The 16,917-nt window shown below is 47.0% G+C and overlaps 6 protein-coding genes across 6 annotated transcripts; 3 read left to right on the top strand and 3 right to left on the bottom strand.

Annotated features, from left to right (window-relative positions):
* Positions 1 to 990: 990 nt before the first annotated feature.
* On the bottom strand, positions 991 to 2,223 carry HOO65_020491 (gliotoxin biosynthesis protein GliK; the record flags this gene model as incomplete). Its single annotated transcript, XM_071000081.1, has 1 exon — positions 991 to 2,223. One exon carries the CDS (start codon positions 2,221 to 2,223, stop codon positions 991 to 993), a length of 1,233 nt encoding a protein of 410 aa, XP_070861129.1.
* A 3,604-nt stretch (positions 2,224 to 5,827) lies between these two features.
* HOO65_020490 (Presequence translocated-associated motor subunit PAM17 mitochondrial) lies at positions 5,828 to 6,736 on the top strand (the record flags this gene model as incomplete). The annotated part of the gene is made up of 3 exons (XM_071006981.1): positions 5,828 to 6,436; positions 6,497 to 6,569; positions 6,636 to 6,736. 3 exons carry the CDS (start codon positions 5,828 to 5,830, stop codon positions 6,734 to 6,736), a joined length of 783 nt encoding a protein of 260 aa, XP_070861128.1.
* A 207-nt stretch (positions 6,737 to 6,943) lies between these two features.
* Positions 6,944 to 8,459, bottom strand: HOO65_020489 (Adenylyltransferase and sulfurtransferase uba4; the record flags this gene model as incomplete). The annotated part of the gene is made up of 3 exons (XM_071006733.1): positions 6,944 to 7,916; positions 7,975 to 8,188; positions 8,252 to 8,459. The coding sequence occupies 3 exons, from the start codon at positions 8,457 to 8,459 to the stop codon at positions 6,944 to 6,946; spliced, it is 1,395 nt and encodes a 464-aa protein (XP_070861127.1).
* Positions 8,460 to 8,855: 396 nt separating this feature from the next.
* On the top strand, positions 8,856 to 9,458 carry HOO65_020488 (uncharacterized protein; the record flags this gene model as incomplete). The annotated part of the gene is made up of 1 exon (XM_071000080.1): positions 8,856 to 9,458. One exon carries the CDS (start codon positions 8,856 to 8,858, stop codon positions 9,456 to 9,458), a length of 603 nt encoding a protein of 200 aa, XP_070861126.1.
* Positions 9,459 to 10,326: 868 nt separating this feature from the next.
* On the bottom strand, positions 10,327 to 11,372 carry HOO65_020487 (NEDD8-specific protease 2; the record flags this gene model as incomplete). The annotated part of the gene is made up of 5 exons (XM_071006917.1): positions 10,327 to 10,381; positions 10,534 to 10,562; positions 10,701 to 11,105; positions 11,171 to 11,220; positions 11,324 to 11,372. The coding sequence occupies 5 exons, from the start codon at positions 11,370 to 11,372 to the stop codon at positions 10,327 to 10,329; spliced, it is 588 nt and encodes a 195-aa protein (XP_070861125.1).
* A 3,162-nt stretch (positions 11,373 to 14,534) lies between these two features.
* On the top strand, positions 14,535 to 15,629 carry HOO65_020486 (arabinogalactan endo-1,4-beta-galactosidase; the record flags this gene model as incomplete). Its single annotated transcript, XM_071000079.1, has 1 exon — positions 14,535 to 15,629. The coding sequence occupies one exon, from the start codon at positions 14,535 to 14,537 to the stop codon at positions 15,627 to 15,629; it is 1,095 nt and encodes a 364-aa protein (XP_070861124.1).
* Positions 15,630 to 16,917: the final 1,288 nt, after the last annotated feature.

The raw sequence follows: 16,917 nt of genomic DNA, 5'->3' as shown, positions 1-16,917 counted from the left end.
GGCTGATGATACTAACGGACCCACCGTCAAAGCATGCGCTTCGTTAAGGCCTTAACAGCAGCACTAGCATCCTATGCTAGTATTTTCTAATACGGCGACCGGCTCTTTCTGTCTAGTTCATATTAATTCCTCAGCTACCTCAGAGAGTGCCGGGTCTCTTCCGCGGAATGTCTATACAGCGGCGGCGGGGGAAGTCGTAGCGACAACCCCCACCCCACTACCCCTTTGATTCTCCATAGAACATGTACACTAGCGTCCATATCAACGACATGCATCGCCTATTTTGTATCAATATATAAAACCGTGTCTGCTGAAGAGGATGGAGAGGTGGACCCTGCGTTTAGGTGAAAATCCTGATACCAACCCACGTTAACGCCCTTATGTCTCCTAGAAACGATGTCAAGGGACTATATCCATGTACTCAAACAAGCCTCCAGTCACCGCATCGCTGAAATGCGTATTAGGACTATTGGGCCCATTATGTTTGACGTCACCTTGATACTGAGTTGTCATCCATCCTAAGCTTGCGTACTTCTACACGGATAGCTTGAAGATCTGCCCGTTGTGTTTTCCCAGATCACCGTTGACGAATCCCTGCTAAGAAATATTTGCCAAGTAGCAGTATTTTATCAGCCTGAGGTCATGTAATTGCAAATGTACAAGCATATGTACCTGTTTACTGATACCATGTGCACATACATACTACACCACGTAAGTCACATATCCATCCATACTTGAACTATAAACCGCTCACTTCCCCTTGGAGCCAAGAACCCAACCATTGGTGCTTTTTTGTTGAAAATCTTTTCCCGTTGGAACACTTCTCGTCACATCGATGAGGCTTCATGGTACGTCTTGAAATTATTCTCAGAAATTACATCTTTCACATGATGAGGCTCTACTGGTAGCCTATAATATTATGTCTTATCAATAGTCAAAGTGAGGCTCTGCGCTTCGCTGCTACATATGACTAGGGTACAGGATTTTCACTTAAGCTTCCTCTTCTGAGTCGGATGTCCCATTTTGCCCCAAAAGCGCACTTGTATCATCTGAATTTCGTACGACTTCCTTCATCACCTTTTTCTCTGCCTTAGGGCTTGCTAGGATAGTCCGTTCTCCATCACCAAACAAGGGCTTCATGATATTATCATACATAATCCAGATAATGTTGAACATTATGTTGGACGCTATCGCTAGCCAGGTCGGATACTTTCCGTTCTTGTCGGAAACGTACTTGGCAACAAGCATAAGTATCAGGAATGTCGGGAGAGCTGTCACTAGCATTACCGCTCGCCCAACTTTTTGCCGGAATGTAGTGATGGTGTAAGGCTGGAAGCTCTCAAGGTAAGCTTGATATTCAGTTGGTAGTTCGTTTTCCTTCGCACCTTGAACAATCAAATTGAGGTACCTAGAACTGGCCTGTGCGTATTCCGGGTTGGGGCGCTTGTGGGGCGTTACTAAGCGTAGCCACCATTTGCGTTTAGGATCCGGTTTCAGTGGGGGGTTACTAGGATCCGGCTCGGCCGGATTCTCGGCGTCCCTTTGTTTCCCTTTTGCCAGGATACTGTTATTAGGGCAGTCGCCTTTGTTCGGCTTTTCGGGTGATTTTGGGGGTTTGTTAGGGATGTCTGGTGGTGTAGGGAAGTCTGGGATATGGCCAGGAATATCCGGTAGGTATAGAGTACGCGCAATGAAAGGTCGAGGGACGGATGGGTCAGGACGTTCGGGAATGGAAACACTTGGTGGCAGCGCAATACATGGCACCAAAATCTCGACATAACCAGAGCCGCCTCCTTCTTTTGCCATAATCTTGGCATAGTCCTCTTTTGTAATCTCGTATACAGTCCCTATGAGACCCTTGTCCCATACTGGCTTCTTGGGGTCTTGAATAGGTGGCAGCGTGGGTCCAGGATTGATCGGATCCGGGAGAGGATCTTTGGGGAGCTTCCGTAGGGCGGTATTGGCGAAGCATGGCTCCAAATATGGGATGCCTGACAGGTCAAAGACCAGCCGAAGCGACGGAGCCGTGACATTGATTTTCCCCAGTGGATGAGCGCCTTTTGCCTGTGTAATGATCTTAGAATTGAGGTTAGAACCATAGGCCAGGTAGAGAACAGTGTTTAGCTCCGTATGTGACCCTCGCTTTGTGTCGTCTCCTTGGGTATTGGTAGAGATTTGAGCAGAAGCAAGTCGCTCGGGGCTGATCGGGGGTATGGCGACCATCGAGAGGGAGTTTTGTTAGATGATAGACGAGAAGTTGCCTGCGTCAGTCACAAAGAAATTAGAACAAATGCGTGGGGACCTGGTACAAATATGTAGTACTTTCACAGCCTCATGAATTAACCAAGCTTGAATGTTGATTTGTTTGTAATCCTACACTTCGTCCTAGCTGACTAATGATACTGGTCACGGTTTGTCAGCTACAATATCGCTTTGACTGAATGAATAGGGGCTACTCCTTTAGGGTTAATAAACACTACTAATCTTGTACAACAAAGCCTTGGCCCACTCCGACTCAAGTGTATGAATTTGGTTACACCACTAAAAAAAAGAGAAAACCCGCATATCGAAAATTAGCAACTGCTCTTCATGATGTATCGTCACAACAAAATGCCCTAACCCCAGTCCGTAAATAGCAAGAACCAACGTTTGCTATAGACTCAGGTAAACGCACAAATAAAAAAATATTAGCTATTAAAATAAAAGAAAGCCATCGCAAGTATTTGTAGCAACAGTAAAGACCATACCATATGCTTAACATTCTTGCAAAGAAACGAAGAGCCCTTAATGATGCCAACCAAGAAATCAACACGTACATCATCTGGGCTTAACGACCTCGCTTTTGATGGAAACGACCATGCTAGCTTGCCCGATTTAAATGATCTTAGTCAGGCCAGCAAGTTTTCACGCCTCGGACTCCCCTCCGATGAGGCTATGGACGAGTATGAGCATATGCGCACCTCAACAGTACCATCAGATGGCCTCACCAATACTGCTCTCCGAAGTGAGATGGACGGCTTCATGTTGAGCGACCATATCGAGGGGAGCATGATTCCTAGCTCACCTCCTATGCAAGCTTCCCATAACAACTATGGAGAGTTACCACCACACCCATCCTCAATACAGGGAGAGATATTGGACGACGTCTTACCTAGCTCTATGTTTCCTATGGAAGATAGTGATAGTCAAAAGACCCGACTAGCGAGAAACCTCAGCGAAGAGCTTCCAGTCTTGAAATTGACTCGTCGAGATTCTCTAGAGAAAACTGAGACTCTAGAACAACCCCATGATGATAACATTTCTGTTTTTATCCTCTCTAGTACCGGCGAATCTGAAGATGACGGCGAGGATAAAAGACCAAAAAGGTGTGAATATAATTTTCTCGGACATATTCATTGCAAGAGACTAATATTGGATATTCTAAACAGCGTTCAAATGGAATTTGACAGCCTTCCGCGCCGTCCATCTTCCACAACAAGCAAATATGGAGGTAGTCGGCGGCCCTCGCTTTCCTTGAACAAGATAGACGGTAAAAGCATAATCGCAGACCTTGTGAACAAAGCAATTGAAAATAATTCCGCCAAGTATGTGAACAAGACTTTTCTCATTTCAAGGGCAGTCCCACGAGGGAAAACGAGCTAACTATAATTTAGAGCCACCCAACCTTGTACGTCTAACTCCAAAAGCATACCTAGCTCTACTAGCAAGTCGAAAAAGACGATCGACAATACCGCATCTAAGCCAAAGCCTCCAACTAGTCCGCGAAAAACCAATACAAAAGCTTGCACCCGGTCTTCAGGAAAAAATCAGCCTCTCAATGCATTCAAGGTTAATAAAAGGCGGCGGAAACAAGCAAACCCCAAGATACCACCGTTTCCCGAGATGGAAAGTGACAGCGACAGGCCTGGAGTCTTTGAAAAAGAAGTCGCGAATCCTGCCACAAAAGACCGGCCAATATTTGCTCGAGATGAGTCGGAGTTATCTGAGCCTAAAGTTCCGACCTTATCGCGTCGTCCAAGCAGTGTACGGGTAGATGAAGACGGCAGCCCTATACCAGTCTTCCCTGAAAATGCAGGGCCAACGCCAACAGTAGCCGAAATCTTCCAAAACAAGGAGATCGAACATCAAAAAGACACGAAAAAACAACAGTTGCCTGTTAGGCGAAGCACCAGGATCAAGCGAAGTTCAGCAAAGGCAGCAGCTTCATCACATCCTCCAAAGATTACCAAGCCTTCAAAGTCTCCTCCAAAACAGAAAAGCATTCAGCACACTGACAAAGCTGTTCTTTCTGGGATTTCACAAGACGAAAAACCGCTCATCGCCTATCCAAAGACCAAGCAGAAGGAATACATAGTCTCAACATCTAGCTACGACACACAGCAAACCTCGCCGCAAGTTAATACTGAATATGAGGCAACAAATCATATAGCTGGGAATTTAGTGGAAATGGACACTAGCCCTAATCACCAGAGGAATGATCACAAACCACAACCGACCTCCGAGATTCCTGAAGCTTTTGCTCTTCGCCCGACCGACAAGTATAGGATATCCATTCCTTCGTATATACCAGATGGATTGGTCCAAGGACAAGAGCCACTCGACCTACGGGAGGAGATAACACGCCAAATCAAACACCGGGAGGAACAAAAAAGGCAAGGACTAAGACTAAATGAGATTGATTACAATGGTGGTGATGAGCAAGAAGACTCGGCACAGTCATGTATTAAGCGCCAAGCATCGGGTGATCAGCAGAGCCCATTGGTGAATGCTTTGGCGCAAACTACTTGTGTAGGTTGAAAACATGCCCAAATCAAAAACTAGAGATAGTAGGGAACTAACGACTCCATCTAGAACATTCTCAAATACGTCCACAATCAAGAAGGCATAATGAACAAGGTGATAAATGAGTATCGCCAGAATACTGCTATGCTAGTGCAAAAAACTCGAGAGTTACATCTAAAAGAAACAGAAGAGTTTCGCCTCCGATTGGAAGATAACCACGAAGCATTTTTAGCTATGTGCAATTCAAAGCTCAAAATGATTCAGCAGTCCAAGAAGGAGGCGTTGGAACGGCAGGGCCAGAGCGTTCAAAATATGCGGACGAGCTTCGATAACCTAAACTCGGTGATGCACAGAGCCGTCAAGGCCTTAAAAAACTTGGAGGGCTCATTGGGGGACTCAGGAAACGAAGGCAAGGTTGACATTGAGGACGTTAGGAGAGAAGTTTCGAGCATCATTGACGAAGTAGAGTAGACGAATGGCAGGTGGTGGCAGGGTGTGGAATGACACAGGGCTGATAGAGGCTTTTTCTAATGAAAGAGGCTAACAATAACTCAGATATGGAACGCTATTTCATTTGGAATTTTCATATCAACGAGATATGATTTTAGTAGCTTCTAGCCATCCAGTATTACTTAAAGAGTATTAACACTTTCCTTCCACTTTTTTTAGTCTAAGCATTTCAATATTCAAACCTTGTTGCTAATGGGCGAAGCTCTCTACCCTACTTAGGGTGGCAATTCTCACAAAGTGGGTCCTGGGCAAATACATTCGAGGTATCAAACACTGACAATTTGATTGATTGATCTTCGACCTGAAAATACGACCTGATTGATGATTTAATCATTCCAACTTTCGCCAACACCAATTTTGAAAAAAAGGTTCGGCAACTTGCTAAACAACCCAAATTTTCTTTGCAGCTATTGTGCTAAATAAATATTCATCGGAGCTCATCTAATCGAACTACCGAACAGCTCTATCGACGCCTTGACGCCTGCGAACCGAGCCAATTGATTTTTTGATCAAGTCCACACCAGCAAAATTCGTCATGATCGCCTCCAAGACCACCATTTCGACTTTCGGAGCCTTGGGCTCCGCTGTTACTTCCCGCCGAGCTGCATTGCAGGCTACAACCGCGATGCCTTGCAGAGTTGCCTCATCTTTCTCGACCTCAACTGTGCTGCTTGCGCTGCGCAACAATTCATCCGCCTTCCCTTCCGCCCTCCCCTCCCCCGCTAGACAGTCGCTTCAGGCGGCCATGCAGACACGCAACCTCAGCCTCACGCCCCCCACCCACAGCACCGGTTTCGCAGCACCGTCATCTACATCTAGCGCTGGCGGCAATATCGTTGGCAAAGGTAAAGTTGCCTCAGGCACTGCCCTTGACTGGAACACCTTCTTCAAACTGCGCAAAGCCCGCCGTCGGTGGCAGCTGCTTTTCAGCGCAGCGGGCTTCGCTGGATGCGGGATGACAGGAGCAGTGATGCTAGCGAATGGCGTGGGCGGCGAGTTGCTTACACAGGTCCCTCTGGATCCCATGATCACCATGGGCCTGGTCACAACTTCTGCTGCGTCGCTGGGCTGGCTGATGGGCCCTAGTGTAGGCTCACGAGTATTTTACTGGCTGAATCGCCAGGTTACTCCTCAGTTCATGCTAGTAAGTTGTTGGGAAATGTATGTCAAAGTTCGAGGGGCCTCGTACTAACATCCATTACAGAAAGAGAACAACTTCTTTGCTCGAATCAAGCGCAACCGCGTCGATCCTTCTTCTTCGTCAGCTGGTAACCCCGGTATGTACTACATATCTGCATATTTTTAACTCTTGAAAACAGCAACTAACCGCACATTCTTATTAGTGCCCGATTTCTATGGAGAGAAGATATCAAGCGTGACTGGCTACCGCCACTGGCTAAAGGACCAGCGGGCTTTTAACAAAAAGCGTACCAGCTTTGTTTAAACTACACATACACAAGATAATCTCTTGTTGAAACTTGTACAATTAATTATTTGAAATGCTGAAGCTTAATTGTACATTACAGTATCTATGTGTGGTTGTATATCTGATCGTATATCTTGTAAGGGTGATTTCTACAACATACTTCGGTTTAGTACGTTTGCTTGGATTTTTTTTTTGGAATTATATTCACCACATCAAATGGCAACCTTACAAAAATGGCATGCCCGGGTTAATCTCCCGTTTCCAACCCTTCATTCCGCCCTCAACATCTACAATCTTCCGCAGGCCATTGTTTCCATATCCCGCCTCCTTCAACCGCTGAACAGCAACCTGCGAGTCTTCTCCTTGGCGGCAAATGACATAAATTGGAGAGTCAGGGGGCATATCCCGACACAGAATCTCCAATGCACCTTCTGGTTCCCGTGTTGCGGGGATGTTAGATAACGGAACGTTTACAGCGTTCTCAAGAGACCCAACACTGAAGTGCTCCTTGCCCCGAACATCTAGGAGCAAATGATTCTCGGCAAACTGCACCTTTCTATAATCAGTGACAGTAACACGCTCTTCAGGCTTAAGAATTCGAATAGGCAGTGTAGTGCCGCAAAATTGGATATAATCAAGGGACCCGTCTTGGAGGCTTTTCTGTGACAATGTAGATTCCGAGCCACAAGCGAAGCAGTTTGGTCGTCTGCTAGTCATTTTGATAGAACGAAAGGGAGATGGCGAGTTTGCCGTGAATAACAACATACTCGGCCTCCCATGATCTCTAGTATCGTGTGACTGGGAGCTCAATCCACCGCTAGTAATGATCTTGAGGGCCTCCAAAGCCTGAAGAACACCCATGGTCCCAACAACCGGCCCCAGAATACCGCCATCACCACAACTGACAATAGCCTCTGGGGGCGATGGCTTGGGAAATACGCAACGGTAGCAGGGACCCCCGCTCAGCGAGCCCTGTGGCTCCGGTGGGTAGTTCATCACCATCAACTGGCCACTGAGCTTTAGGGCTGAGGCAAAAATCAACGGCTTTTGGAGAAGAACACAGACGTCAGAAACAAGATATCTTGACGTCGGATGGTCTGTACAGTCGAGCACAATGTCATATTGGCTAATAATATCGACGGCATTATCGGCTGTGAGGTGTTGAATGTGTGGGCGGTATATGATGTGGGGGTTGAGACTGAAAAATGTCAGCCCGTGCTGTACGTTGAATTAATGCACAAGAGGGCGCTGCCTACCTAGTCAGATATTGAATGGCACTCTCAACCTTGGTCATCCCAACACGTGATGTGGAATGGGCGATCTGTCGGTGCAAATTGGAAGCTTCAACAGTATCGCCGTCAACAAAGCCCATAGTTCCAACTCCTGCCCCAGCAAGATATGCTGAGGCAGGACATCCCAAGCCTCCAACCCCGACTATCAGTACCCTAGAGTTTTTCAAGAATAGCTGGCCTGTGTGATCCAATTAGTCCTGGTGCAATAAATATCTTGAGCTAAAGAATTTTTGATGCTAACCTTGCACGCCAACATTCGGCACGATTATCTGGCGGCCGTAGCGTTCATATTCACGAACCTCCAAAGGCCATGCTCCCAAGTTGGAGGCTTTCTCAAATGTTAATTCAGTTTCGACCCTAGCAATGTCTTTTCTCAGCGAAGCAGCTCTAGCCTCGACTTCAAGGAGTTCTGAATTGAGATGCCGCAGTTGTTCCTCCTTAGACTCCATAGCTTGAGACTGCGTTAAGGCGCTTTTAGAGATTCTTTATACAAAAATTCTTCGTTTCACAGGATCGGGTACATTCGTTGAGTCTAGTTGCTGAACCCCCAATGTCGCACAGGGCAGTTGATAGCAGCTGGGCTGGGATCCCATTTAGATAAGATAAGATAAGATAGTGAGATTGCTACGACTCTAGAAATTTTGCCCGCCCCACCACCGTCATAGGCTGAGGACAGAGAGGTCGAATCTATTTCCGTGCCATCAACAGCACATTTAGATTTAATTAAAAAATGGTATTGCGCTTTTTGAACACCCGTTTTTTTAGATCGTCTCCCTTCAGCTAACAGCTAACTTTCTCTATCTCAGGCGCCTACTGTCCCAAAGCTCTCTATTGGTGAACACCGCATGGCCCGCCTCCGCGGCGACATCCACCCCCATGCCCCATACAAAGTACACCGCGAAGAAACAACCATCAGCGACTCTTTTGCATCATCCAAGAAGGACAAGCGAGTGATCAAGAAAAGCGCTTTTGTCTCACGTATCGCCAAAGCCAACGCCAAGCCATCGCGCAACACCACACGTCGCGCCAACAAGAAGCTCAAGACCACGCTGACTAGCCTAGCTGATGCGCTGCCTAATCTCACCGGCGATGCCGAAATGGATGATGCTGCTGCCGCTGCTGCTGGCAAAATTAGACATAAGAGCTTGAAAAGCAGACCTGGCGCGCTAAAGCGCAAGGAGGTTGTAGTTAAATCAGAAATGAGCCGCTTCGGCGCCAACATGGCGCAACTAGCGACCGTTTCCGAGGCCGCGCCAAAAGTAAATACTCCTGCGCCAGCAAAGCTTAGCAGGAAGCAGCAAAAGCTCCAGAGTCATCAGCAGTCTCAAGCGCCAGCACCGGTTCCGGTGCCCCAGATGGAAACATCTACCACAAACAGGTGGGCAGCTTTGAGAGGGTTTATCTCAGCCACAATGGAGCAGAACCCGGCGTTTGTCAACAAGTCTTGAGATCATTGTCATCATACGGACTCAGAGATTTGTGAGAGCAGAATGAATGTCTATCGCCCTACGCCAGCCGGTTTGCTATCGTGCGATATAAGAGCGGGCGCTCGGTAGGATTTAATACCCCAAAATGTGCAACATCAGACTAGCATGAGAACTGTTCATGTGAATCTTAGGTGCTAAGCAAAATAACCCTACGCCATAAAGCACTAGAAAGAAAGACATGGCGAATGGGAAGCCTGTGTAGAAGAAACAACCACTGCAAATTTCGGGCTTCGATACACTATCCTATGCTTAAATATACTCAAACGGATAGTAAACTACATTTCGATTCAAGAACAATCCTCAAAGCATACGTCATGTCTTTATTTTGAAAATGGTCTTTCTGCGTACCGTATATAATCATAGCCAGTGGAAAAACAATGCGTTACAATGAAGGGAAACAAACGAAGATAAATTCGTAGTTAGCATCATCACCAACAAGCAAGCTCTTTGCATAACTTGTTTTGGAGGAAGTTGGATGATAGGACCGTTGTTCGCCTATGTCTATCCGCGCGACTTAACCTATAGTATGTTATTGGCCTCAGTCATCCGTCCATGGCGTGACTGGAACAGAAAGCGTGATAACAGCTTCGCGGAAGTTTGCTTTTTGTGCAATCCTCTCTGTTGGTCTTGGGATAAAAAGGTTCAAGTAGAAATAATGCGGAAATGGAGAGATATGGGGGGTGGGGGGCATGAAACGAAATACGCAGGTAGTGAGAGCAGAGAATGTAGCAGATCATCACTGTGAAGTACGTCATAGACTACTGGGTCGGATCCAGGACTTGACGACCTTTTTATTCTTCACAACATGGGCCGGGCGGATATGAAAGCTCTACTCGATCCGTGGCGGAGTCTTGGAAGAATAAGGCGAAGAACTCCGACTAAGCCTATGGGGTGTATGTTAATATTTAATGAAGATCCCACTTTGACGAGCAGCTGAAGATCAATAGGTCAAAACTGCAAATGAAGGAAGAAAAAAAAAAAAAAGGAAAAGGAAAAGCAATAATCGACGATATGACGCGAAGAGATGGCAACTTACGATCTGCGACGTTCGCCCTCCTTCCGCAACTGTTCTATTATGTTCAGCATTTCTTTGCGTGCCCCACGCGAGTCCACCATTTTGTTAGCAAGGCTCATGGATACCTGCTCTCGTGCGCCGACACATAATAGTCTCTTGACCAGAAGATGGCGCATCAAAATGCATACAAAAACGCCACAATCACTTCCATTCTCTTGCTGGGGAGTATCATCAAGGTGCATAAACGTTAACGGTATCCGTAGCAAGCGGCCAAAAATCTGCGTAGCGTTCTTGGCTTCACAGTAATTGGAGCGGCCAAGAGAGTCGTAGTGAAAGGCAACACGATCTAGTAATGACACGACTAGCAATGACCAATGGGAGCCTCCTTCTGCAACGCTGACATTACGATTATCGTTGATCGGAAGGAAGATGTGCGAGATATGTCTAAAATCGGGAAGAGCAGACTTGACGCTCTTTAGGTCAGGGTCCTTCATCATGAGAAAGGTCATGCTGGGTCGTAGTAGGATGACTCGAGCCTTGGGATACTTGGGGAGCACCTCACGCTCCAGATACTCCTCCCAAAAGGCGATGTTCTAACAGTAGTGTTAACAGGAAGCTACAGCTAGCGTCGAATTTGACAACGGTTATACGAACGTACGTTGTCTGTGAGCCAGTCATTGCGAAGGGCCTTGAGATCCTCATAAGTTACTTGAGCAGTGTTAGTACTTTCAAGCAAAACATTGGCATGACGGGGTTCCAGGCTTGTATCGAGGGAAATCAGTCGACGGATCAAAGGCGGCAGTCAACGTACAGAGGATATCATGATCTAAGGCGACATATTTGTTAGTAAGAAGCAACATATTGGCCGACGTGAGCCCCAACCGCAAATGAGGGCAGATCTTCAACTTACAAGACAAATATGGCTGATGTGGGGACATCTTATCGGGGGGGATTACAAGTCAGTAAATCATATTCTGCAAAATAAGGGGTAGCAGCAAGGAGAAGCAAGAAGGGAAATTATGAGTCGAGATAGATTGATTCATTGCATAGAAATTTCTCCCCAATGACGTTGATTGACGGAAGCCACGCCACGGTTTAGGCCTAGCGAAATGTGACGAAGCCGAGCCCGAACTAGGACAGGCTTAAAAATAGCGACAAATTGGTGTGAAGTGCACCAGAGTTGTCAACCAGCAGAGCAAAGGGAAAACAAGACAATACAATGAAGGGGTAACGAGCCGGAAGCACTGCGCTCCCCGGCTCCACAGCCATGGTAATTCTTGGATGGACAAAATGGAGACGGCATGCACATCAAAATGCATGCAGCGGGCCACGGCAACGCGGCATTTCGGCAGGAATTTTCCTCTTCTTTCTTTTTTTTTTTTTTTTCAGGGCGGCAATTGCTTAGGTGATGTGCAACAAAAGAATGGAGAGCCTCACAGTTTCGCCAAAATGGCGGGCAATCTTGGATCTCAACGTCATTTCGGGTCGGCGGTAGATATCTTGGGGCTTCTTGCAGCGTATGTCTAGATCGGTTGAGACGAGGTTAAAGGCGCAAAAAGAACGAAAAAAAAAATGTTGATGACAATAGAAAAAAATCGCAAGAATCCACAAAAATCAGAAAAAAGGAAGCGGATCAGTGCGTCAACGGGATGGAGCTGGTAGAAATTATCGAACGTTGGATGAATTTAATGTTAAAGGCAGAAAAGAAGCGAGGTAAAGGAGGGGAACAAAAAGAAAGCGAAAGGCAGTTGAAACAAACAAAAGGTGTAAAAATAGTTCTCAATAGAGAAAAGGCTGAAACAAAGGCAAATGCAACAGCTTTAAGGCGAGGCCAAGGCGTTCGAGTGACAGGCAAAAATAACCCAACAGCAAGCCGAACAAGCAACACAACCTTGGAGGGTAGAGAAAAAGGAGGAAGAGAAAGAAGTGAGGGAAAAGCAGAGATTGGGGATAGAAAAGAAAAAAAAAAAAAGAGCGAGAGCGACGCCGCGAATCGATTCGCTGGCGTCTGGAGGTGGGCGGACAAGGCAACAACCTAGTTGGAGCTTTGGGGAACCTGTGGAAGCCTCAACCTCCATCTGGGACAAACAAGAAGTCTGCCTGGGGCTTGTCTGGTGGGGTGGCAGTTCGTGATTGGTTGTTGAAAGGGGAAGGGGTCGAGCTTAGAGGGCCTTTCCAATTCCGAAGAACGTCATTGCTAAAACTGGCAAGCGGCCCATAGTGGGCAAGCTCGTAATAAACAGGCGCCTCCTGCTAGTCTTGGGCTCAACCCTGGATATTCTTAATGTCTACAGGTTGCAACTGCAGCTAAGGAGAATAAACGGTTTGTAGGGGTAGGGCAAACAAAAAGGAGTTTTTTCTTTGGTTGCCAACATAAAAATTCACCGATAAAACAACCAATAGTGAAGAACATTATAGTTGCTGCTAGAGCCAATCAGAGATAAATTGACTCTAATTGCTTATTTTTATCCCTTCAAACAAGAAATGCCTGAAGTAACGCTAGGAGAAATGACGTGGACTTAGGGTTACAGGTTTCATATTGGCCAGCGCTCATAAGCATCGTATGACATGGCGTTTTACAAGAGTGGCTAGTTTCTCGCTAGGGCTATCTCTGAGAGCCTTCAAGCGGAAAAAAAAAAAAGGAGAACTTGCTCTTTCTGCAAAGGGTATTTCCTGCTGAAAATCAGCCCTCGTTCTACTGAGTCCTACTATGCTGCGGATTTAAGTCAGGTCCACATTGTTCTCCAACAACAGCCCTGAATTACATGTCCTACAACAGATAATACCATTCCTTGGAAGGCGTCCCCTTCATCTCCCTATGATTATGGCTATGATTATTATGGCTATGCCTATAGCTTTATGGCTCTGGTCGGCTGGTATCACACTCCGCTTTTCCCTGCCTCGCAATCCATCTTTGGCTGGCCGCTGACTTGCGCTCGCTGCGTACAGATCATCTAGGGACATACATAGTACATTGGTAAATCGGCTCAGATCTAGGACACATGCACACTCCTGTCTAGCGAGTAGTTCATATTCCTCAACGGTTCCGCCAGTGGGCTGTAACCTGATACAACATACAATACCAAGAAGTTACAGCCTGGAGAAAACATCTCAACCTTAACGTCTCAAATATGTCTTGGCTTAATGTTCACTGACCCATCTAGACTTCACTGCGGGAAAGGAAAGCAAAACTTTCAACGCTTCCGAACTCCTACCCTTCCCTGTATTTTCTTTTCGTACTTCTTTCTCCAGCTTTCTAGTGCGACCACCTGCTCACGCGAAGGGCATTAATGTTGTATGGCAGGCGAGGTTTCATCTGAAATTAGCATCAGGGATTCAGGGTCCGAGGCTCGGAAATCAGCGAGGAAGCAGCTAGAACTTGCGCAGAACCTAGAAAGTGTTCTTTGCTTCACAGAATACTGATCTTATAGCCTGGAAAAGCCCGCTAGATCCGGTTGCCCTGGAGTTTATTGAGCGTGTTAAGCCGTGATTCTCAAGATCCCACGAAGGCTGAACGCAGGGAGGCCCTGTCATTTAATCTGGAGTTATCGCACAAGGCAGTTCTGCTTCTTGGCTTTATTCTTTCTCAGCTCAGGGTAGCAGTTCGGAGACCTGAATCCCCATGGTCCAGGGTAAGGGGAAAGGAGAGGGGAAACACGAGACAAGCCGCCCGGTCGCCGCTTAAAAAGGTAATGGTTATATATAAGTCGTAGCCTTTCCAGATCTGCACCCTCTCTCGACCATCAAGATCTACCATCTCATCTTCGGGTTCGATTGAGTCGTGTTGTGATTTTCATCGTTCATTTTCTTCATTGTTTTTTTTGCTGCTTCAGTGCCAGTTGATCTGCCTGTTGCTCTAGTCGTTCTTTAACATACCGTATTGGTACATTCATTCATTCGTTATACGTATATATACTTGTTGTTGAAAAGCAACACCTCGGTCGTTACTGTCTCTTTTTCACGATCTCACGACCTCACAAGTGGTACCCCGTTGTTCATACTCTCACACTTGTATCTTCAAGATGTTCTTCGCCAAGTTTATCACCGCTCTGGCTTGCGGTTTGGCCCCCGTCCAGGCTGCCCTTACCTACCGTGGTGTTGACTGGTCCTCTGTGCCCGTCGAGGAGGCTAATGGCCTCCAGTACAAGAGTGCTAATGGCGCCGCGTCTAGCATGGAGAACATCTTGGTTGACAGTGGTGTCAACATTGTCCGCCAGCGCTTGTGGGTTAACCCCAAGGATAAGAACTACAACCTGGACTTTAACATCAAGCTGGCTAAGCGTGCCCAGGACGCCGGCATGAAGCTGTTCCTGGACTTCCACTACTCCGATACCTGGGCTGACCCCCTCAACCAGGCAATCCCATCTGGTTGGCCCACTGCCATTGACGACCTCGCTTGGGCTTTGTACAACTATACCCTGGAGGTGTCTAACGAATTCCATGCCAATGGCATCACCCCAGAAATCATCTCTATTGGCAATGAGATCACTGGCGGCATGCTTTTCCCTACCGGAAACATGGAGTCTAACCCCTATAACCTTGCGCGCCTGCTAAAATCTGCCTCGTCTGCCGTCCGAAAATCCAATCTGGGTACTGCTCCTAAGATTGCTATCCACCTGGACAACGGCTGGAAGTGGGAGACTCAGAAGTGGTGGTACGACACCGTTCTTAAGCAGGGTCCTCTGACTCTGAGTGACTTTGATATCATTGGTGTTTCTTACTACCCTTTCTACAACTCCGAAGCTACTCTGGCCAACCTGAAGTCTTCTTTGAACAACCTGTCTTCTACTTACAAAAAGGGCCTCATTGTTGCCGAGACTGATTGGCCTACCTCCTGCCCCAACCCCAAGTTCGAGTTCCCCGCTGACGTCTCCTGCGCCAACCCCACGGTCAAGCTCCCCACCGAATCCTGTATCCCCATTTCCGTCGATGGCCAGACTTCCTGGATGAAGGAGGTTTCTGCTGTTATTGAGGGTGTTAGCAATGGTCTTGGTGTCTTCTACTGGGAGCCTGCATGGGTCAACAACGCTAACCTGGGCTCATCTTGCGAGTACAACTGCATGTTCGCCCGTGACGGTACTGCCATGTCTAGTATGGCCGTCTTTAACTCCATCTAAAATGGAGGCATCAAGCGAAATGTTGATTTTATAATCTAAATTTCGTAAAGTGTGATAGTTGCTTAGTAGGAGCCTTGTCACACGCAGCTTTACCTGTTTTCTATTCAATTCTTATACATATTTTTAACGTCAATATATTTAAGTATTTACCAACGGCCTTGAAATTCACAGACCAACATCAAATACATGAGGAACACAAAGATGTGCTTTTCATTAATGAGTTGTATGTATTATTTAGCGTCTACCTACCGGTTTTCCACGACAGCCCAAGTATAGATAAACACTTATGCTTGGCCCCCCGTGCTGAAACGCATGGACAGAAGAAAGCTAGTAACTCCACAAGTGGATGATTTGCGTAAAAAGTTGACACCACCTCATACTGAGGGGGTGCGCTGTGATGTGGATGTGACAAGACTGGGACTCGAACCCAGGCGGATTTCTCCATCAGGAAACTTGCGTTAAGGAACGACCTTAACCTGACGCCATAACCAACTCGGCCATCTTGCCTGGACATCCGATGATGATGATGATGATGATGATGATGAAATTCAGTTTATACTCTAGGGACTATCTGCGGCCCCACTTTGGGAGTCCGGAGCTCTTTCGAGGACCGTATTTTCTGGCGCCTGTTTTTCTGTACCCCTTCCGCCCATGTCTGTGTGGTCCCGGGTCACGGCTTTGCCGTACCCATAGGGGCCTCCACAGGACATTCCCCTGCTGACTCCATCCCTGTAAGGAGAAGAGAGGAAAAAGGCAGGGAAGAGGGCTTCCCGTATTTTCCCTCCCTTCCCCTACCCCACCGGTAAACCCCAGACCAACCCTAAACCCAGAAGAGGGGAGTCTGTCCCAACTTCCCCACAATCATTCGATCCTCTGAAAATTCTGCAGTGCCTGGAAATCGTGAAGATCACGAAGTCAGGACAGCAGATTCCAGTGCAGCCTGGGAAGCCCTTTCCATAAATTTTGTCTAAAATCCAGACTGTGTGAGCATCCGGGGCTCATGGTTAGTCCTTCCGCTTCTTCGATGCGCTGCCTGTTTGGTGTGGATGTGACCTCGAGGCAGTCCCCTTTCTGGTGACCTGACCCGAAAGTCACCAGTCCGTCGTCAGACGGGACCGCAAGAAAGAACAAAAACAAAAGGAAAAAAACATAGGAAATAATTTGGACTGTGTGAACTCTCAAAGTTTAGTCCTGAGTGTGTGATGGTGTGTTCCTTGAGGTGGATTGGTGTTGCGGCGATGAGGTGTTGACGATCGCGAAAAAGGTGTCGTGGAAAAGGGGGTGGATC

The sequence above is a fragment of the Ceratocystis lukuohia genome (genome assembly GCF_044167205.1).
Source record: "Ceratocystis lukuohia strain C4212 chromosome Unknown Supercontig2_pilon, whole genome shotgun sequence".
Taxonomy (NCBI): domain Eukaryota; kingdom Fungi; phylum Ascomycota; class Sordariomycetes; order Microascales; family Ceratocystidaceae; genus Ceratocystis; species Ceratocystis lukuohia.
This window is presented reverse-complemented; position numbering and strand designations above follow the sequence as displayed.